Source organism: Capsicum annuum, chromosome 1, assembly GCF_002878395.1.
Source record: "Capsicum annuum cultivar UCD-10X-F1 chromosome 1, UCD10Xv1.1, whole genome shotgun sequence".
Classification (NCBI taxonomy): domain Eukaryota; kingdom Viridiplantae; phylum Streptophyta; class Magnoliopsida; order Solanales; family Solanaceae; genus Capsicum; species Capsicum annuum.
In genome coordinates, this window is record NC_061111.1 from 211,181,123 (window position 1) to 211,204,556 (window position 23,434).

Sequence of the window (23,434 nt, forward strand, 5' to 3'; positions counted from 1 at the left end):
GGTGTATGATGTGGAGCTAAAAATTGTGCCTCTTGTAGAAAGTACTACTAATATAAGCTACAAATACGCAGCGGAGAAAACACGATAATACTATTATGTGGATGATTGTTTCAATAATTTGTTGTCGACATGTACATCAAGTTGGAAACTACTTGACTTGAATATTTTAGGTTTGAGCAATCAAATTTTAGAAGAAAAATATTAAAGGCATAATTGATAGTATTATGGCTAGAGAAAGAAGAGGCTCAAAAGTTTGTCAAAGAATAATACTTCCTGCATCATTTATTGGGGGACCTAGGGATATGCGTCGTAGATATATGGATGCAATGTCTTTGGTTTAATATTTTGAAAAACCAGATCTGTTTATTACAATGACATGTAATCCCTATTGGTCAAAGATCAAAGAGAATTTGCTAGGACAACTTGCTTAAGGCAGACCTGACTTGGTGATTAGAGTTTTCAAATCAAAGTTAAAAAATTTAAAAGATCAAATCTTCACAAAAATATATTTAGGCATGTTGCAGCATATGTTTATGTGATTGAATTTCAAAGAAGAGGCATATCACACATTTACCTTCTGTTAATACTAAAACAAGGATACAAGATAACATCACCGGATGATTATGACAAGTTTATTTCCGCTGAATTTTTTGATAAGGAAGAATTTTCAATTTTGCATAACTTAGTTATCAAGCATATGATCCATGGCTCACATAGAAAAAATTATCCAATGAATTCAGGCATGAGAGATGGTTAGTGCAAAAGTTATTATCCTCGGTCATTTAGTAATAAATCAATACAAGGAAAGAATGATTATCCTATTTACAAGAAGCAAAATGATGAAAATAAAGAAAAAGTCTGAGGCATGACAATGAATAATCAATGGGTTGTTTCATATAATTCTTATTTATTAAGTAGATACAATTGGCATATCAATGTTATGTCTTGTGAAGGCGTAAAAGCAATAAAATATTTTTGTAAGTACACATATAAAGGACATGATAGATGTGATGTTTACATCGAATTAGATGGTGGAAAAAATTCATTGATGAAATTAGGAGTTTTCAAGACGCGCATTGGGTTACTGCACCGAAAGCGCTATGGAGAATTTATGAATTCGATCTCAGTGAAATGAAGCCTCCAGTCATTAACCTTCAACTACATCTTTCAACCAAAAAAAACAGATAAACTATTTCTAATACAAATTTCAATCGCTATCCATTAAATACTTATGTGCAATATTCGTCAATTTCAATTACTTCCCATTAAGTATGTTTGTTAGTTAGCTTTCTACATTTAAAAGTATTCAAATATGAATCTATTGTGGACATACAAATTATGAAACTAAAAAGACAAAGAAAAATAGACATAAAAACATAGTACTGCAGGTGGTTAAAAGAATGCAATAAAAAAAATTCAGTCACTCACACCAATGAAGTTATGAAGAGCAAGAGAAGAAGAAGAAGAAGAAGAAAAAGAAGAAGAAGATACGTACCTTACAAAATTTCAGTGCGATCGCTTTTATGAAATAGTCCACTTTTATAAAATTAAGATACATACACTTTCTTATTACCTATGCCCTTCTTTTAGTTTCACATTTAGGGTTTGAAGATCTTTTGTCAGTTCTACTACCTTGCTTAAGCTATCTGAATACTACAACTTCACCCTTCTAAGAAAATAATCATAAAATTCAATTTGTAGTAATCTATTTTAGCTGTAATTTATCATGAAAAAATACATAAAATTATCTTGTACGAAATATTCTACTAATCTTCCTAATACTATTTGCTCACATTGTAGTGTGCTATTAGAGCAACCAAAATTTGAAAAATGTTGTTACATGGGAATACGCCTCCAAAATCACGGTCATCAAGTATTTTCACAAATGTTCAATGGACAATGAAGCACGTAAATACACATACAAGGATTTCCAGAGTACTATGTTTGGAACATTCATGGTAAGATTTGGACGCAAAGAAAAACAAGATGAGTAATTGATCGAATTGTTGTTGGTAAGAAATTCAACACGGCCTTTCTTAATATTTGTAAACATTCAAATAATATTTATTTAGTCTCTTTTCTTTAGTATAACAACTATCCCAGCAGAAGGTGAAAAGTATTATTTGAGAATATTATTGAATCACGTATGAGGACTGACTTCATTTCAATACTTGTTGACTGTTAATAGAAGGCTTTGTGACACATTCAAATAAGCTACAAAAGAAAGAGGTTTACTCGAATTAGATAACATCATTTTTGAATGCATACGTGAAGTGGTCATCTTCAAAATGTCAGCAGCTCTGAGAAATTTATTTGCTACACTTTTGGTTGATTGTAATTCAACGAATGTTAGAAAGATCTGGGATACATATTATGATGACATGTCACAAGATTTTAAGAGAATGCATGACAATTCTTTTATTGCTTAACTTTAATGCACACTGAAAAGTATAAATCATTTCTTAGAGAGCATGGGTAAGAGAATTAAAAATTATGACATACCAACACTTAAATAGAGTATGGATGGTGAAATCATATCAGAATGTAGAGAAATTATTGAAGAGAAGTCTATAATATATCCTTTAAAAGTTTTGGATACATAAACACAGTTAAATTCTGAACAAGATCAAGCATTCAAGATTATATTGCAAAGTGTACAGTCTGGCTAATCCAAATTATTCTTTATCGGTGGAGCTGGGGGGATCAAAAAATGTTATTATATCGTTCATTATTTTCAAGTCCCATATCGAGAGGTGTGATAGCATTAGCAACGATAATAAGTGGTGTAGCAGTAGCTCTTTTATTCAGAGGTCATACAACTCATTTTAGATTTGAGATACCGCTTTATACAACTGATACAACAGTCACACGTATGTCAAACCAAAGTGGTGTAGCTAAATTTATAAAAAAAGTCAAGTTGCTTATCTGAATAAAGAGCCTATGGCTAGTCATTGGACAATTAAAACGGTTGATAGGAGCTTTAAAGATATACCAGATGTTGACAAACCTTTGGTGGAAAAGTAATGATTTTCAAAGGTGATTTCCGTCAGATACTGTCAATAATTTCAAAATCTACAATGGCTAAAATGGTAAATGCAAGTTTAGTAAAGTCATACTTGTGGCATTGGATGAAAAAATTAAATTAACAAGAAATATGAGGGCGAGAACATATTCATCATAGTGACTTCTTACTATGCATAGGTAATGGGAAGGAGCCAACAATAAAAGATGATTTGGTACTACTTCCAAAACAATTGGTTATTGAAATAAAGAGTGACATTACTGGTGTAGACACCTTAAGAGGGCAAATATTCTCACTACTGGATAAAAATGTAGATTCTGCAACATACATGATTGAACGTGCTATTCTATCAAGTATAAATGAATATGTTGATCAGCTAAATAAAATGTTAATTTTCATATTTTTTGGTGAAAGCAGAATGTTTCTTAGTTTTGACTCTGCAGAGGATGATACTAACAACTACTATCAGGAAGATTACTTAAATACTCTGACACCAAATGGTCTGCCTCCACAAAGATATGTTCTTCCATATTTAGTAATATAGGATTGTATTTTACAATCATCTGTCTAATAACAATAATTACATATATTTTAGTTTTCTTTGTAAAGATAAAAGTTATATTATATAGTTCAAATGAATTATATTAAATGTTCCTATTTCATAATGGAATTTATGACACAGGAAAGAGATTACAGAACCTAAATAAAAAACAATCATATAATGTTGCACAATATTCTTCATTTAATTTAACAGATAAATAGAATTTCTTAACATTACACTTTTTATTTGTGTAGTCTTCAGTGTTTTAATATCTAGAAGAAATAGGTGCAATTTTTTGGTCCAGATAAGCGAAAGGCCACAGTTTAATTCACTAGCACAAGATGTTATATACAAAGGTCTATTTGTCCAGAAAATTGAATGACTCAGTCAGTGATGTGGTCATTAAATTGAATTCACACATATGTTAGCTACATCATAAACTTTCAACCACAATGTAGTCAATTAAAATTTCATGTAATGCAGTGTATATAAAATCCCTATGATCTTACAACATAGACAACAATCTGAACAAGGAACTCATCACAAAATAAAACAAACTCTTTTACTGTAATATTACTCTATCAACAATCTGAGCATAAACTAACCACAAAATTTATCAAGAAACTTTCATTCATTTTCATGAAGATCTTTACGAATTGAGTCTTGCGCAGAAGGTTGTTGATACTAATCCTGCAAGAAAAAGATACAACTTGAGTTAATTGAACAAAAATAGACACTAACAGCATATCATAAAATCAAATTCTCATAAAATACATCAGGTAAAAGGAAAAAAGTAAAAAATACTAATTAGTGCAGCCGACAGGAACTACATGAGGGATGAAAATTTTTCGTGCAACACGTAAGGTACAGAGATTTCAACATGGGCAGATTTATCCTTACAGTTAATATTTTTTTAGAAAGAGTGAGTTATTTACTCCACACACATATTACTATGTATTTGATTTCAAACTCATAATTATAAAACGTCAATCATCATTCAACATCTTTCTTAAGTGAAATTGTTTATCAAAGTAGCTTTTATTTTTGTGCAGATTGGTGTTGAAGAAAAATGTGCCTATCATGTTACTAATAAACTTGAATGATTTCAATGAATTGTTAATGGCACGAGAATGATATTTACAACTAACAAAATTATTGGTCGATTTTCTACCTGCCAAATTTGAAAAAACTAACCATAGGGGAGAAAACACTTTTCCTGAATCATGGACTACCATGAATCTAATTTTTCAATAACATTTATAGGGTTGAACCCCACAATTTCCCCCTCCAGTCCCATGCACTTTAAGGAGGTATCCCATCTTTTCAAAGAGAGCTAATGCGATAAGTTATTTGTATAATTCAAACTTATCTTTAGGCATAACCTTGTCAGCATATCTACAGGATTTCAGTCGTATGAATCTTCTAAACATCGAATGCTTCATTCTTCACTTGTTCACAAATCTAATGGTACCTCCCATCAATGTATTTTGTTCTTGCATGGTACATGAAGTTCTTGCTCAAGTCTATTACACTTTGTCACAATAGATAACACACTTTATTTGCTGCAATCCAAGTTTTTGAAGGAACTTATTAAGCCATATGATTTTCTTGCTAGCTTCAGTAGCCACAATAGACTCAGCTTCAGTTATAAATAGTGTGACATACTTCTGCAATTTCGACTATCATGATATAGCTCTCCCTTAAAATGTAAACAAAAATTCAGTAGTAAATTTTTTTATCATCAAGGTCACCAGTTATATCAGCATTTGTATAGCCCTTCAAGATTGGATTATATTCTCCAAAACACAAATAATCATCTAAGGTTCCTCTTAGGTACCGCAATATCCATTTGACTACTCCTAGTGCTACTTTCTTGGATTTTAAGGAAACCTGCTAACAATACCAACTGCGTGAGCAATATCCAATCTAGTACACACTATTGCATACATTAAAATTTTGACAATGGAGAAATATGGAACTTTAGAAATGTTGTCTTTCTCCTTCGTCGTTGTAGGACATATTTTTCTTGCTCAACGTCATATGATCAGCAAAAAGTGTGTTAGCAACCTTAGCATTCTTCACATTGAAGTGCTCTAGCACACAATAAATGTACTTCTCCTGTAACAAGTAAAGCTTCCTTACATCTTTGAGACGATAATCATTCTGCCAAAAGTCTTCTCAGCAAGACCCAAGTTTTTCATAGAAAAAGACTTGTATAACTATTTTTTTAATTCGTCAATCCTGAAAGCATTCTTGCCCACAATAAACATATCATCCACATATAGCAAGAGGATGATTAAATCATCATCAAACAAACTTTGTGCAAATATACAATGATCTAAAGAAGTCTTCTTGTAGCCTTGTTCCTCCCATGATAGATTCAAACATTTTATACCACTGTCGAGGAGCTTGCTTCAAGCCATAAAGACTCTTTTTAAGTTTGCACACATAATTATCTTTATCATTTATCTTGAAACCTCAGGTAATTCCATATAGATCTACTTTTCGATATCACCATAAAGAAAAAATCTTCTTCATAGCCATCTGCTCAATCTCTACATCAAAACTAGTAATCAAACTAAGAATTGTACTATACCGGTTATTTTGGCATCAGGATAAAATATTTTGTAAAGCTCAATACCGTTCCTTTAATCAAATCCTTTGACAACCAATCTGACTTTTTATATGGGCTTCAAGCTATGTTCTTCAGATTTTACTTTGAAATCCACTTATTCTTCAAAGCTTGCATGCCCTTAGGCAATTTCACCAACTCATAAATGTGGTTTTGATGAAGATATTTTATCTTATCTTGCATGGCATCAATCCATTGATTCTTATTCTCATCTTCCATGGCCTTTTCATAACATTTAGGTTCTCCCCATTAGTGAGCGACACATAGGAAGATAACAAGAAAAAATAAGTTCTTTCAGATTTTTTAAGTAGAATATTTAACTCGTCCATAATTTCTTGAATAGAAGCATCAACAACAACAACATCACCGTCATTATCAACATCAACATGCTAATTTGGAATATAGTTTTAGGCTTCACCATAATTATAAAGCCCACCAACATCATGCACACATGTATAAGAAACTTGAAAAGGATTAACCACACCATCAAATCTTGAAGATTCTGGCTTCTCTACTTTGTCAGTGTCTTTAATTGTTTGATTCTCCATGAAGACAATACTATGACGTCTTACAAAATTCTTCTCAACTGAATCATATAGCATATAATCAAATCCATCAAGGTCATAACCAATAAGGATGTACTGTTTTATTTTTGTATCTAGCTTTGACCGATTATTTTTGGACACATGTACAAAAATTTTGTAAACAAATACTCTCAAATGGTCATAGAAAACATCCTTACCATATCAAATTCTATTGGGTACATCACATTTCAAAGCAACAGTAGAAGATAAGTTAATATCTAGTACAGTGGTAAATAGAGCCTCACCCCAAAAATAGTTTGACAATTTTGCTTCTGAAAACAAACACCTATTCCATCAAGGTCCTGTTTATTTTCTCCATCAAACCATTAAGCTGAGGAGTCTTAGGAGAAGTCTTTTAATGCTTGATTCCTTATGGAATGCAGTATTCGTCAAATCGTCTGCAATATTTACCATCGTTATCAGTACAAATAGTCTTTAGCTTTTTCATGTTTTAGTTTCAACAAAATCCTGAAGCCGCTTAAAGACATTAAACATTTAGTCTTTTCGTGTTCAAGACATAGATCCAAATGTTTCTTTACCAATCATTAAATAAAGTAATAAAGTAAAGTGCACCATCAAAACCCTTGTATTCATTGGACTACATAAATCTGAATGCACCAATTTAATTTACTCTTTCTTTCTTGAAGAAGGATGAGACTTGAAAGAAAATCTTATTCTTTTTCAATTAAGCAGTGCTCATATTTTTCAAATTTAGCACTTTTGAAATTTGACTGTAATATCATCTTAGCCAAAACATAAAGTACTTTCTCACTAATACGGCTAAGACTTTTATGCCATAATGTTACAAAGCTAGCACTTTCAGTTGCATTCACCATATTAGGACAAGTAAAAGCCATAGTCCAGTATAAATTACAAAGCTTGTCACCACAAGACACATCAAAGAACCCTTAAGGAGTTTTCATTTTTCACCACCATTAGTACTAATATATCCCTCATCATCCAGTGCACCAATAGAAATCAAGTGCATATGAACACCATGTGCATGTTTTACATTGGTTAAAACTAACTTAGATTCAGTACTAATTTTCAAATAAATTATACCAATACTATCCATCATAGATACAGTCTCAGTGCCCATACTCAAGGTTTCAAAGTCTCATAGAGTATAAGATGAGGAAGAAAATCTTTCCTTGATGTCACGTGAGATATGGCATCAGAATGCACAATCCAGTTTGACTCATCACAAGCAATATTTATTAGATTTGCATCAAGAATAATAACAAGATCTTCGGAGGTGACAGTGCCTATGCAATATTCATTGTTGTCTTCTTTCTTTTCCTCTGTTTCTCTGTTCCCCCTTCTTCAATTTTGGGCAAAATTTCTGTGTGCCATTTTAACATACACTCAATATCCTTAAATTTTACTCAAGATTTATTTCTATAATGTTCTCTATTTTGAGAACCACGATTCCTGCTCCCCCTAGTGTCAATCATAAAAAACATCATACAATAAAAAAAACTTGAGACTTTTGTCTCATTTCTTTGTTAAGAACGTTGCTTTTGACAAAATCCATAAAAATCACGTCATGGGATCAAAATTTAACAATGAGATTCTAAATAATTTCCAGGAGTCTGGTAAGGAACCTGTTATACCAATTAAGTTTTGATGATGGAAATATTAAGAGAAATATGTTACTCAAGCTAGTCCAAACACACGAAGACAATCAAGAGGGTAAGCGGACAAAAAAAGGATAAGGAATGGATAAAGCTCTCTTGTGCTCTAGATGGATCTCGTGTGATAAAAAAAAGTTGTAATTAAATACAATTCCTTTTTATAAGATTAAAAGAAAAATTTACACTCAAACAAGGAGATTGACTTGAAGAAGGAGTTTGATAACTACAAGAGTTTCACTAGAAGAGAAACTCAAACTTAACATAGAAGTCTGTTAAAGTTGAAATATCCAAAGGGCGGGAAAGGATAAAACGCAGTAAACGACTCTTTGAAGAGTCAATGTATATCGAGGGAGTAACTCACTTTGTTACTCATGCACTCAAAAAGATAGCAACGCATCAACAAATTATCAAAAAGTTCCAAAAGCTTGAAGCATCGAAGGAGAACCTTTCCTAATACTTAGAGTTAAGAGTCTTAGACTTTATGTAATAGGTTGGTTCTTGAGTTGTAACGTTGTCTATTATCAGTGAATTATGAACCATTAGGAGATTTATCTTCAAGTTTGGGAACTCGAAGACTTGAGAACACTTATCTTGGAAAGGTTTGTGTTTTGTAGAAATGGGAGTTAAAGATCAATTCCTTAATTACAAGAGTTTTGTAATTCGTTGATCTGTTGAGGCTCAAAATTTAACAATGAGATTCTAAATAATTTCCAAGAGTTTGGTAAGGAACCTGTTATACCAATAAAGTTTTGATGATGGACATATTAAAAGAAATATGTTACTCAAGCTGGTCCAAACATATAAAGACAGTCACGAGGATAAGCGGATAGAAAATGAAGAAGAAATGGATAAGGTTCTCTTGAGCTCTTGATGGATAACGTGTGATAAAAAGAAGTTATAATTAAATACAACACTTTGTTGATAAGCTAAGAAGAAAGAGTTGCACTCAAACAATGAGATTGACTTGAAGAAGGAGTTTGACAACTACAAGAGTTTCACTAGAAGAGAAACTCAAACTTAACATAGAAGTTTGTTAAAGTTGAAGAATCCAAAGGGAGGCAAAGAAGAGCACACAGTGAAGGACTCTTTGAAGAGTCAATATATATCGAGGGAGTAACTCACTCAGTTGCTCATGCACTCAAAAAGATAGCAACGCATCAATAAATTATCAAAAAGCTCCAAAACTTGATGCATCGAAGGTGAACCTTTTCCTTGTACGTAGAGTTAAGGAGTCTTAGACTTTATGTATTAGGTTGGTTCTTGAATTGTAACATTGTCTAGTATCAGTGAAGTATAAACCACTAGGATATTTCTCTTCATGTTTGGGAACACGAAGACTTGAGAACACTTATCTTAGAAAGTTTTGTGTTTTGTAGAAACAGGAGTTAAAGATCAATTCCTTGATTATAAGAGTTTTGTAATTCGTTGATTTGTTGAGGCTCAAATTATTTTAGTGAAGTTGGGGTTAAATCCTATAGAGGTACATGTCGTGGTTTTTTTACACCTCTTTAAGCTGGGTGTTTTCTATGAAAGCATCATTGTGCAATTACTTACTGTTTTAGCTACTTAGGAGAATGTTAGTTAACATATTCCATTGATAGGCAAAATTAGGCAAAAAATAAGTAATTAGTAGGGCTGGTACTCTAACAAGTAGTACCAGAGAAGGGTCATATTACATAAGGCTAACACCTAAGAAAATATCACTATGATGAATTCCGCACTTCCTATTGGTCACAATGAAGGTCAATCCACTACCAGGCTTCCTCTTTTTTATGGTACTCATTTCGCTTGGTGGAAGGCTAGAATGCAAAATGTTCATTCAAGAAGAAGACTATGAATTGTGGGACAGAATTATTGATTGTCTATTTATCCCAATGAAGTTGGAAGATGAATAACATGTTAAAAAGGTGAGAAGCAAATTTATTGCTGATGATTTGGTGGCTCTGAAGAAAAATACAATGGCAAAGAACATACTAGTGTGTGGGCTAGGTCCAGCTGAATACAAGAGAGTGTCTACTTGCACCATTACCTAGCAAATTTGGGATGCATTGGTTAATTCACATTAGGGCACCACTCAAGTGACAAAATTCAAAGTTGCTCTTTTCTTTACCGAGTACGAAGCTTTAAGCTGAAGGAAAATGAATCCCTCCATCAAATAATGTCAAGACTCACTGCTTTAACAAATGAATTGACTTCTTTAGGGAAAGTCATCACTACTGAGGAATAAATTGAGAAAGTATTGAGGGTCCTGCTAAAATCTAAATGGGATATCAAAGTTACTACGATTAGAGAGGCAAAGGATTTAAACAGTATGACATTAAATGAATTATTAGAAAACCTAAAGATGTATGAGATGCAAATTAATGAAGCCAAGAATGAAAAGGCATCTCCCGAGAAAACCTTAGACCTAAAATACTCTGACAGTGATGGAGAAATGGAACTGACTGAAGAACAGGTGGCATTCATAACAAAAAATTTTAGCAAAGTCTTCTTTATCTTATGACAATGTCATGTTCTTCTTTATCCTTCTCTAACATAACTAAGTCCAACCCATCTAGTGAATCACCATCCACTCAATTAGTGGCTCGTGCTACTACCAACGCCACTCTTCTCATTCCTCCTAGTATCCCCATGAAATTTTTTGATTTTGCTGTATGGACAAATATCCAAAACCCATTCTCAAAATTCTCTGCAAGTCCACCTATTCCTTTCACCTAAACTTCTGAAGTCGCTAATGTTTCCCCTATTCAAGTTATTAACACTGATGGCATTCCTATTATAAATTTGATCCCTCGTAAAGCTAGATCTCGGTCTAAAAGACAACAGTCTTTTAACCCCATTGTTGTGATGAGCTTGAGGTTCTTAATAAACCATACTCACATTTTATCTCATCTATAACTCTTCATATGCGTAATAAGAAGCGTCAAAAGGGAGATTCTATGGCTGAGGCACTCCATGCCAATAAAAAAACACGCTCTACTCTACTTGTTCCTCTCTCCTCTTCCCCTTCCCAAGATGTACTCTATGAAGAGGGAAAGAATAAAACACTGTTATTCCCAAGCCATCTGCATTTCGACCTCCTCCTTCAACTTCTAAGTCAAAATTAAAGTGAACATCCATTGCCCATCAAAATCCTCAAAATCCAAAAAAAACCTCCAGCTCTAGGAAACGGGTTCCTGCACCTATTCTATCAGACACTTTAAGTCTGATGACAAGTTTGATATCGAAGAATTACCTGAGCCTATTGTTTCTAAAGTTGATAAATGTTCTCCAGTTTCAAAAGAGAAAACTTGCTAGGGGAAGAGTTGCGACCGGCTATGGAGGTCCTGTCATGTTAGTTTTGTTGACAAAATTGGCTGCTTAAGGATGGACTAACATTCTCCTCCAAGGTGATGTTCAAAGAAAATTTGGAAAATCTGAGGTGTATGAATTTTACACCAATGGGATTGAGCGTAGTAAGTTGCGTGATAGGGGTAGCTATAAACTTGGTTGCTGACAATCTAGCTAGGATTTTAGATATTCTATTGGGGGGTTAGGGTCATTATGCAAAATTTAAATGGCCATCATTAGATAATCTACCCTCTAACTTAGAAATCTCTAGAAAATTCTATCATAATCTTGGTCACCATAGTAAATTCTTTAAAAGAGACATGTCTCATATGCATCAACTTTATTTTGATATTACGCATAAGATGATCCTACCAAGGAAAGAAAAACGTACAGAGGTAAATTTTCTTGATCTGAATCTCATGGAACTTCTGGACACTGAAGTCAGAATCAATTTTTTCCAGACTCATGATCAAGAACATGCATAGGGTCTTTGTCAAAGATAAAAAGGGGTATGCCCTACCTTATGAGTTCTGGATGGCACCTATATTTGAAGATTACTTAATGGATGTTCAAGTGTGGTCCGTACAGACCACAAAGAATGTCATTGGCATAGTAGAACACATGGGCTTACCCATTTCTATGAGAAGTGCTAATGCTCCTCTTCAAAGAGCTAGAAATGCTCTTACTGAGAAGAATGTTGCAATAATTGTAGCACAAACTGAACATGATGCTGAGAAGGCCTTACTTCAGGATCAAATTCATTCGTTTAAAGTTGAACTTGCTCGTGATAGAGCAGAAAATATGGAAATTATTCGTATGCTGACTCGGTTGCTTTCTTTTATTCCTTCCTTCTCTTCCAACCCTTAGAGCTTTAGTTTTTTTTTCGCAGCTATTTCTTTATGTTAATTCGAAGTGATTACAAAATGGTATATGTTTGAAACTTAATGAATTAGCTACTCTGTTCTTATTCAGTAGGTGCATAATTTAACTACATTTTATGTATTTTCCTTCTTATTCTGGCTATTTTAAAAATAGCCCAAGTGGAAATGAATTGTTACACAACTTTTTTTTTTGTCTTATAGTATCTTGAACTGGCTTTTCAATGATGTCAAAAGAGGGGAGATTTGAGTTGTGGATTGAGTGGTGCAATGTTTATAACCTAAGATTTGAGTTGTGGATTAAGTTATGTAATGTTTATAACCTAATGACTAATGTGTTTCTTTTATTATTGTGTCTTGACTAAAGTACTTCAGGGATATAAAGTTTTCTTCATCAAAAAGGGGGAATTCGTTAGACCAATAAAGTTTTGATGATGGACATATTAAAAGAAATATGTTACTCAAACTGGTCCAAACATATGAAGACAGTCACGAGGATAAGCAGATAGAAAATGGATAAGGAATGAATAAGGTTCTCTTGAGTTCTTGATGGATAACGTGTGATAAAAAGAAGTTATAATTAAATACAACACTTTGTTGATAAGCTAAGAAGAAAGAGTTGCACTCAAACAATGAGATTGACTTGAAGAAGGAGTTTGACAACTACAAGAGTTTCACTAGAAGAGAGACTCACACTTAACATAGAAGTTTGTTAAAGTTGAAGAGTCCAAAGGGAGGCAAAGGAGAGCACATAGTGAAGGACTCTTTGAAGAGTCAATATATATTGAGGGAGTAACTCACTTTGTTACTCATACACTCAAAAAGATAGCAACACATCAATAAATTATCAAAAAGTTCCAAAACTTAATGCATCGAAGGAGAACCTATTCTTAGTACTTAGAGTTAAGGAGTCTTAGACTTTATGTATTAGGTTGGTTCTTGAGTTGTAACGTTGTCTAGTCTAAGTGAAGTATAAACTGAGTTAGGAGCTTTCTCTTCAAGTTTGGGAACTTGAAGACTTAAGAAAACTTATCTTGAAAAGGTTTGTGTTTTGTAGAAATAGGAGTTGGAGTTTAATTCCTTGATTATAAGAGTTTTGTAATTCGTTGATTTGTTGAGGCTCAAACTGTTTTAGTGAAGTTAGGGTTAAATCTTATAGAGGTACATGTCGTGGTTTTTTCTATACCTCGTTGAGCTGGGTGTTTTCCACGTAACCGTCACTGTGCAATTACTTACTGTTTTAGCTTCTTAGGAGCACGTTAGTTAACATATTCTATTGATAGGCAACAGTTAGGCGGAAAATAAGTAATCAGTAGGGATGGAATTCTAACAGAACCAACTAGAATTAAACCTTGAATTTAGTAATCAAACTTAATGCTCATAGCAGATAATCAGTTCATGATCCCCTGAAAGTTATTCAGGTGATTGTCATCGGAGAACCATCATGATATTGTAACCCCAAAATTTATTTTGTCAAGACCATTTTATTATTTTCAGTTTTTTCGAGCATACAAACTTTCAAGATGCTCCCATAGGGACCTAGCATGTGTCTCTCCAGAAATATGGCTCAACACATTGTCGTCAACCTACTGCCTAATACAACCGCAAACCTCTCTGTGTAACAAGTTCCACTCGTCATCAGTTTTATTTTCAGATTTTATAGTGTTAAAGGCTAGTTGATGAAAATTCTTGACATAGAGCAGATCTTTCATTTTTTTCTTTTAAATGGCATAATTAATGTCATTCAATGTAATAATTCTACTTGTGTTGGCTTTCATTGTTTATCAAAAAATACAGATATTGCAAACCTAGCTCTGATATTAATTTATTGGGTAAAAGTGGAATAAAAACAAAAATATTTATAGCAAAATAATGAAAAAAATTAAAAAATAATGACATCGAGAATTTTACGGAGAAACTCTTTTAAATAAGAAAAAATCACGGACGAAGAGGAGCAACTGATATTTCTGTAGTAAGAAAATTTACATTGTAATCATAAGTACAACACTCAAAGTGACTGCTACACTAAAAAAAAACTCTCTTTTGACTTTCACCTAACTAAAAGATCGTCCACTCTAATTTTTTTTTACAAACTATTTTTTTATCACAATCTGTGAAATACCTCACTTACCCTCAATGTTGGTGCGTAACTAGGAATGAACTGAATGCTTTTTTTTATAGTATAAAAAAACATGTCTAAGTCATTGATGATATACATTTACAATTAAGGAGATTATTGATTGATTTCCTCTTTATCAGTGTTTGAAAAAATTAACCATGGGAAAGAACACATTTTTCCTGAATCATGAATTGTCATGAATCTAATTTTTGTATCGGGTTTATGGGGCTGGACCCACATATATTATTCATCACAATAATTAGGTTCCATAGAAATGTTGACGTAGATATCACACATTTTCATTTGTCTTTTCATATATGTTATTATCCTTGTATCCATGTGATAGGGTAATTTTCATTTTAATAAAGACAATGACAACGCTATACAATGTCACTTTCTTGTTTTTGTGAGACTTGCTTCCTTAGCTTGAATACAACATATATGGTGAAATTAATAATCACCACAATTAGGTTCTGCAGTAAACTAGATGGATTCGTCCTGCTCTTGTTGGCTTAAATCTTTATTTCTTCAATGGAAATATTATTAATGTTACTCTTCATGGCATGGACTCTAATGTGGTCGTAGAGATGATTAGAGGAAACACCAGAGCCTCTTGGAAATTCTTCCTTGGATATAGAATTGCCTTGAGATGGGCTAAGGACAAGTTATTACTGTACAAGTTATTTACAGTACGCATTTGTAATATGGGGTCGTTTGGTAAGATGTATACGAATAGTACAAAATATGATGTAGATATTAGTAACGTTTGCATTAGTAATGCAAGTATATTAGTTATACTAAAAAATTTATGCAGTGTTTGACTTGTTGTATTAAAAATAATATGTATAGTATAGTTTTTTGAGAGAATACCCAATTACCTCCTGAACTATACCCACAAGGGTTATGACACACCTCAACTTAAAGAGGGTCCTATTACCCCCTGAACAAATTAAATGTGTAATTTTGACACCCTTAATGCCTACATGGCACATACGTGGAATAACACACTGAAGTGTCCGCGTAGGCACACGTGTGTTCCACATATGTGTCACGTAGGCACTAGGGGTGTCAAAATTACACTTATAATTAGTTCAGGGGTAATAGGACCCCCTTTAAGTTGAGGTGTGTCATAACCTTTTTAGGTATAGTTCAGGGGGGTAATTGGATATTTTCTCTAATTTTTTTAAAAAAAAGTATTTATTTATAAAAATATCCTCCACAAAAAAAGTTCAGGTGTGTCAAGTATTTTATTTTCTCTACAAAATTTAAAAGTTTTAATTACTTTTCTTGAGATTTTGTGTCAAATGAAAATATTCAAACACAAACTAATTATATATATTTATGTGACACAATTAAATTTTTTAACTTTGTAGATATTCATATATATATATATATATATATATATATATATATAATTAAGACAGGATGAGATGATAATCATATGATACCCGATAATTATTTTTTGGGGTTAAAGTATCTGATACAAAATCAAACAAAATAATAAAAACCAAAGATGACCCAAAGCAATTTTCTTACGCACAAAAGTTTGCCCAACTGGATTCAGATCATAAAAAAATCTGTCGGATAACTTTACTTTTGAAAAGCAAAAAGCTCTATCGTCTTGAACTGTTCTTCACTTTTGGCAATAACCTAAATTAACTGCCAAGTAAAAGAGAAAGGAAGACCAGAACTAAGGAGTCACACCAGTCATACATTATTTACATGCAAACTAAATCAAATTTCCCAATATGATATCCAACGTCTTATACACAGAATCACCAGGTAATGCAGCAGTTCTGCAACTTCTTCATGTGTTATTGTGTTTAAAGTGAATTTTCAATCTCTATTTATTACTTCTCTTAATTAAAGGTTACACTTTAGAGAGAAAGAGGTGCGATTTTAGTAAGTTAAAGCATTAGTTTTAAATACCCGTATGTAAAAAGGTGAGATTATTTGTGTTATGCCAGAAATTGAACAGTTGATGCATGTTAGTTTAGGGCTTTTGGCTGAAGAAAAGGTGAACAAAAGGTGAACAAACAAGTTGGTTTAGAATTTTTCGAAACTGATTTTTTCGTTGTAATGGATAATTACTATATTTCAGATATAATTGAGTTAGGCATGTTAATTTTACAAATTTTGAACGTCTTAATGTTTTCATGTCAGCTCAGATATATGAATTTGAGTTTCTGAATCGAAGCAGATGGCATGCAAGAGTTTTATGTGTATTTTCATAGACCTACTGAAAGTAATCTTCTCTACATCTTTAGGGTGTTTTTTGTTTCTAATAGTTGGTTGAATTCATTTGAGTTGTTTATAATTGTCCTCTGTTCTTATTTGGTGTTTTCTTTTGATAGTACTATGGTTTTTGATCAAAAATTCCTTATAGAGGGTATGATTTCTTCAGCTGAGTTGCATCTGTTTATCATGTTGTTATGATGTAGTTTTATTCTGTTTTTTTGAGTCGGGGTCTACTGAAAATGTTTGCTCTATTTTTTTGAGGTAGGGATAAGGTCTTTGTAGACTCTATCTTCGCATACCCTATTTTGTGGACTGTAAGATCAGCTATTAGTAATTTCTTCAAATGAAAATGCATTTAGTAAGAATTCAAGTCTATTCTCGCCTATTAGCATGAAATATTTTAAATTTTCTTTGTTTTTTCATGATGGTAAATTTTCGTATAAGAGGTCATATAATATTGTTTTGACACATGTAACTTGTTTTTCTAGGTAGGAAGGTACGTTAGACTCAATTAAATTGCAAGTCAAAATATTTTATTTCATAGTGTAAATGCAGTGTGGTTTAGGAGATGAGGTAATGCTCAATAAATTTCTGTCAGTCTTATATCATACAACTAATTTCAGAATCTCATCGCATAACATTTTCTACTTTTTTAGATTGCGGGAAGCTCGTACTTAATGGAATCCATTTCCAGTAATAGTGATAAGAAAAGAAGAGGTGGCTTTTCATTGACAAAAAAGTTGGCTAAAACATTCTCTACTTCTAAACATTTACTACTATAAAGTGTGTAGTGCATAACTGTCAATCACATAGTCAAAAATCTGTCAAATTCATATTTGTTGCAGTGGACTTGACTTCGACAAACGCTTCTCCAGTTCTTACTGATCCTTCACCATTGACCAAGTACAGATTGGGATCCATTCTAGTTTATTTCCTTATTCACAATCTGGACCTTCATTCTCCAGTAGTGTGCTATCGATTCCTAGAAAGAAGCCACCAAAGCTTGATGATGTTCAATCCAATGGCTGGTTCGAGGCAATGCGGTCTTCTTCACCTCCTGGGAAGAAGATCCTGAAGAAAGCAAACATTGATGTTTCTTAAGATGATGCTGATGTGACTTACGTTTCTTGGATGGTATGTTAATACTTTTACCAAATGCACACTGGTCTATTTATTTCCATTTTCACCAAGGTTCTTTATTTATTCAAATCAAGTATCCATCACCTCTCAACTGCTTTCAGCAAATTATGAGGCAAGTAAGTAATAAACATATAGTGATTTTCCTAGATTATGATGGGACTCTCTCTCCTATTGTTGATGACCCTGACCGTGCTTTTATGTCCAATGAGGTAAATCGAACTTTCATATACAAGTAAGATGATTATCTTGAGATGTTCAAATAATATATTCTACAGATATGTTCTGTTGTTAGTAATGTTGCAAAATATTTCAAAACAACAATCATTAATGGAAAAAGCCGTGATAACGTAACTTTTAGCTTAATTACTAATTTAGATTGTTAAGTCTATATACATACATTTCAAATCTCTCTTCATTTGCAGAAGTGATTTCTGATTTTTATTTTTTTAGGTATATGAGCTGGTAGATCTTCCTGAACTCTATTATGATGGTAACCGCAGTATGAACATCATTTCGCCAGTCAAAAATACATTGACTACTAATGATGCAAATTGTGTTAATGAAGTTTCTAGAAAAATCAAAGGTTTATCTCTTTCCTTTTTCAATTACTTACAAAAATATTCAGTGTAGGGATAGGAAGGGACTAAGAGAACCTTAATTTATTTTAAAAATTTATGCTAACACAGAAAAAAAAATTCCTCATGATTATTTGTTGAATTACACAACTAACTTCGATGCTAATTCAATATAGACATACTGATAAGTGAACACTGTTATTGGTAAATAATAGTTGTTGATACCAGAGATAATTGGAGTGTTGACAGAGACAACTTCTTTGCTTGGGAAGAGTAATGCTAAAACGTAGCAGGATTCTCTTTATGGATGAGGTAACCATCTCTGTTGATTGACAGACAAATATTGTGATCCAGAAAATCATCCACAAGGATTTCACTACAAGTACTATAATCAGTATTGTCCATAGAATACCAACAGTCATGGACAGTGGTAGAGTTCTTGTCATAGATACAGATGGTAATTTCTCTCCTTTCACGTTATAGCTTATTTTGAATTTGGTAAATGATTATTTATTTTTATGCGATAAACTATTCAATTCAAGCATAGTCAGTACTTCTCTGATGATTTTTACTTACTATTTGCTAAGTTGTAATTGTCTAGAAATTCGTTGGCCTATTTGGTTTAAGTTTCCTTTTACATAATTTTTTGAGTTTCATACAACATAAAATTAAATTTGCCTTTTGCATAATTTTTTGAGTTTCATACAACATAAACTGTAACAAATTTTTTCCTTTGTTACATTGTTATCTTGGGTCAATTTCTTATAACAATTTCTGATGACCTTCTTTTGAGCATGGCAAGGAAGTTAATCTGTTCTAGCCTACTGGTAAATTTTATTTTATCAATGATTGATGAGGTGATTTGGAAGTTACCTCTAAAAGCATTTCACCAGCAGATGACTATTTGTCTCGGCTAGAAAGAAAAAAGAGTTATTTACAGACGTTTACTTAACTTGCTTAACTACTTTATAGGTTTTTAAAACTCTTTACGAGAAAATTGAAGACATCAAGGATGAAAAAGTTTAGAACCATAAGTTTTGTACTTATGTACATTATTGTTGTAGGTCAGAAGGTGAGTGCCAACTTTATTTGTTGACGACTGAGATTGTATATGTTAAAAATAGAACAAACATTTAATAATCTTTGTTTTGACTATAGAATTGGTCTGTCATTGGACATTATGTGCTTGATGTTGTGCGATAGAGTCCGCGGTGAGTCTATTAGATTTTGAAATATTTTTCATTTCCTACTTTTGGTCAATTGCTTGGGCATTTGCCTAGGCAGCGTACTTGATGATATGAAAGTGTCTTCTTATTTTTCCTGTCTATCATATCTATCTCTATTGCGAAGTAATTAATACATTAAAAGTTAAATATATTTTCAAGCAGGGGACATGGGGAATAGGTTACATGAAACCTGAGACTGTACTTGATCTATGTCAGTTCCTTTAGAAAAAAATTAGAGTTTTCCTTACAGTAATTAGGTAACCAACTCATCATAGGCCAATTGTTAAAAGATGAAGTCCTTACAGTTGTTTGGGAGGTGCAAGTAAGGTAGTCTCAGATCATGTTGTATGTCATAAAAAAGTGTCAATTAGGTGAAAACTCTTAAAACTTACATTCCCATGTATCTAATAAAGATTGAATAAAAGAAGAAAAACATACAAAAAGACATGGATACATCGTGTATTCATAATACATGGTTAGTCGTGATACATTATAGACAATTAATTAATCCTCCCTGTATATACAGATACATGTTAAGACGTCTTTAGATGTTCCGTGTATATTGTTCAGTATCCGCATGTATTTGGAGTTACATGTAAAAATATGATGGTTAATGCTTTGGGTTGAAAGAGGGTTCATAGTTGAAATATAATATTTAAACATCGAAGTTATATATTAATATTTTTGCTTTTATTCATATTATATTTTCTTACCTAGTAGTTAACTTGACAATATTAGATATTCAACGTTTATCAATTTTGTTCCATGCAGAACGTTAGTATTTCCCATATACTTGTTGAAGTTAAAAAGCGTGGATCCTCTTTGGCAAATTGTTGACTGTTTCGGAGCAGGATGACTGAGTTTATAGTGATGGCAAGTTAGCATCATGTGTTGCGTATATTCTTGAAATGTATGAAGGAGGAGGACTACTTGGTGAACTTGTAAAATCAATTCAGGTTACAAAGTTTCCGGCAAATCTGTCAAATTATGAAGTATTTTAATTTCTGCTTTTTATCAGTTGCTTGGGTATTTGCCTAGGCAATGTACTTGATGAATCCGAAACTTTCTTATTTTCTGTCTATCATATATGTGCATAGAGAATCCAACTACATATCCTGAATATTTTTTAGTGTCAAATTTAATAGCTGAAAAAGGTATTATTAGGTAATGACAAAGTGATTAGAGTACAGAGATCCAGAGGAGATTTAATATTGAACTTTTCTATTTGACATATCAGAAACACCTCTCTACCACACAAAGGTGGTGGTAAGATATGTGTATATCATAGCCTCCTGATCCCATATGCGAGATACACTGGGTATGTTGGTATTGTTGTTATCATGTATAACATGCTTTAGTTATTATATCAACATGAAAGAGAGAATAATAGTGTGTGTTTTTTAAGCAAATACAAGTTTATTTTATCTTCCTGAAACACAATTATTGGCTAATACAGTGAAAAGTATTTGAAAATAACGAATCTTAATGAAGCACAGGCTACAAAAGGTGTTCCTGTTTTGCCCGATGATCACGCTGATGTTGTTGATCAACATCTAAAGCATATTAAGAATAAATCAGGTGAAGATGATAGTGATGAAGAGGTAAACATGCCTATTTTTAAATTTTGTTTTGTTGAACTCATGCCAGTCTTTTTTTAAAATATTGAAGAATTTACAGTTGCAGGTGTGTGTCTATAATCTTCTTCTTTGGCTTTCTGCCTCATCGACTGTGTTCTTTCATTTTGTTTATTTATCTTTCTTTATCATTCTAGAAAGATAAATAAACAAAATGAAAGAAGACAGTCGATGAGGCAGAATACTTATGGGTGCCGTATTTATGTCATGTAATCTAGTTCTGTGCTTTACTATGAGTTTGTGTGGTATCTCGTGACTTGAGCCGGGGGTCTATCGGAAACAGCCTTTCTACTTCTTTAGAGGTAGAGGTATAGACTGCGTACATCTTACCCCCAGACCCCACTAGGTGGGAATACACTGGGTTTGTTGTTGTTGTATCTTTCTTTATCATTCTGGAAGAGTACTTTTTCTGTTTAAACTCTAAAAATTATGGCTCGAGAGCTCCAATTAAGCTAGGAATAGTGTCATTCTGCTTTTATTTTTGTCAATTTTAGAAAGCCACGTTTAGTATATGTATATAAATTCCCTTACTGTGATTGTTTAATCCAAAATATTAAATCAAAATTTGGTGTAAGAAGAAGATTAGTAATAATTATTTGAGCAAAGCATTTTCTATTCTTTTGAAGTGTATTGTTGAGATCCTTGCTGTCGACATTTTTGTTTTCTGTCCATAAAATTAATATGCACTATCTACATAAACAAACTTATATGTTTTAGTCCAACATACATACATTAAGAACTAAAATTAAATACATCAGAATAAATAAATTAGTGCATGTAAATGTTTATGAAAGTAATTGAACAAATGCAATGACTTGGATACTAATTAAATCTAAAGTAACTATGTATCTTCAGAACCTACAAACACGAATATTTGGAGTTAGTCTGATATTACATAATTGAAAGTGTACTTAATTTTTTGTTTTAGGTAATTATATGTATGGTATCTTACTTAATATCTCTTTGTAGATGATGTTTTGTTGTATGTGCCTTTCTTCCGTTTTGGTTGCTCTGTCATAATCAAAATCTTAGTTTTTGATATTGATACTCCCCTTGATGGTGCAACGTACAATTTTTCATGTGAAAAAATATGTTGTGGCAAGTACAATTCAACAGTTGATATTTTTGTTCTTGTATTTTGTTTATCATCATTGAAAAACACAGTCGGACTAAAAATTATTTTCTAATGAATTTGAATGAATAATCTTCATTTTCGAGAGGTGATAGCTGAATCCATGGAATAAATATATGCTTGAAAGCATTTTGGCCCATCATTATTTCTGCATGTATCGTTGTTGTCAAAATCTCGGCATTTGACATTACAACATTTATTTATGTCATCAATGACCTAGTCATACTCTTTCTTTCTTTATAAAAGAAGAGTATTTAGCTCATTTGTAGATACATACCAATACAACGAGTAAAAACAATATAGAGATAGCAGTGTGGTATTTTATAGATTGTGATAAAAAAATAATATGTAAAGAAAAATTAGATAAAGCAATATTTTAATAAGATGGAAATCAAGAGAGAGTGTTAATTGCAGTGTAAAATTCTTTAGTACAGCAATATCACTTGCTCCTTTTCATTCGTGATTTTTTTCTTATTTAAAAGAACTTTATTCCACGTTTATCCAATTATATATATATATATACGCTATAAGTTGCAATTAGTACAATAGTACAAGTGAAAAGACGTGACTGCATCAAGCTATGGACGTCATTTTTTCCACACATATATTTATGTATGTACTATATTTTTTTGTCTTCGGAAATAATTGAACGTTGAAGTTCCAACCAAGTGATAAAGTAAATGATTTTATTCTTCTAGTTCTGTCCACACATATATTCCACTGTATTTTTGTTTTAGAAAATTAGTGAA

At 32.4% G+C, this 23,434-nt stretch overlaps 2 protein-coding genes across 2 annotated transcripts; both read left to right on the plus strand.

The window, feature by feature from the left end:
- Window positions 1–16,178: 16,178 nt before the first annotated feature.
- LOC124885267 lies at window positions 16,179–21,030 on the plus strand. Its single transcript, XM_047408740.1, has 5 exons — window positions 16,179–16,522; window positions 17,467–17,474; window positions 17,635–17,695; window positions 17,824–19,150; window positions 20,691–21,030. The coding sequence occupies exons 1-4, from the start codon at window positions 16,489–16,491 to the stop codon at window positions 18,051–18,053; spliced, it is 333 nt and encodes a 110-aa protein (XP_047264696.1). The 5' UTR covers window positions 16,179–16,488; the 3' UTR covers window positions 18,054–19,150; window positions 20,691–21,030.
- LOC107848412 (probable trehalose-phosphate phosphatase G) lies at window positions 18,226–21,702 on the plus strand. The gene is made up of 6 exons (XM_047412749.1): window positions 18,226–18,327; window positions 18,394–18,465; window positions 18,569–18,701; window positions 18,909–18,966; window positions 21,376–21,520; window positions 21,691–21,702. Exons 1-6 carry the CDS (start codon window positions 18,226–18,228, stop codon window positions 21,700–21,702), a joined length of 522 nt encoding a protein of 173 aa, XP_047268705.1.
- The last annotated feature ends 1,732 nt before the right edge of the window (window positions 21,703–23,434 follow it).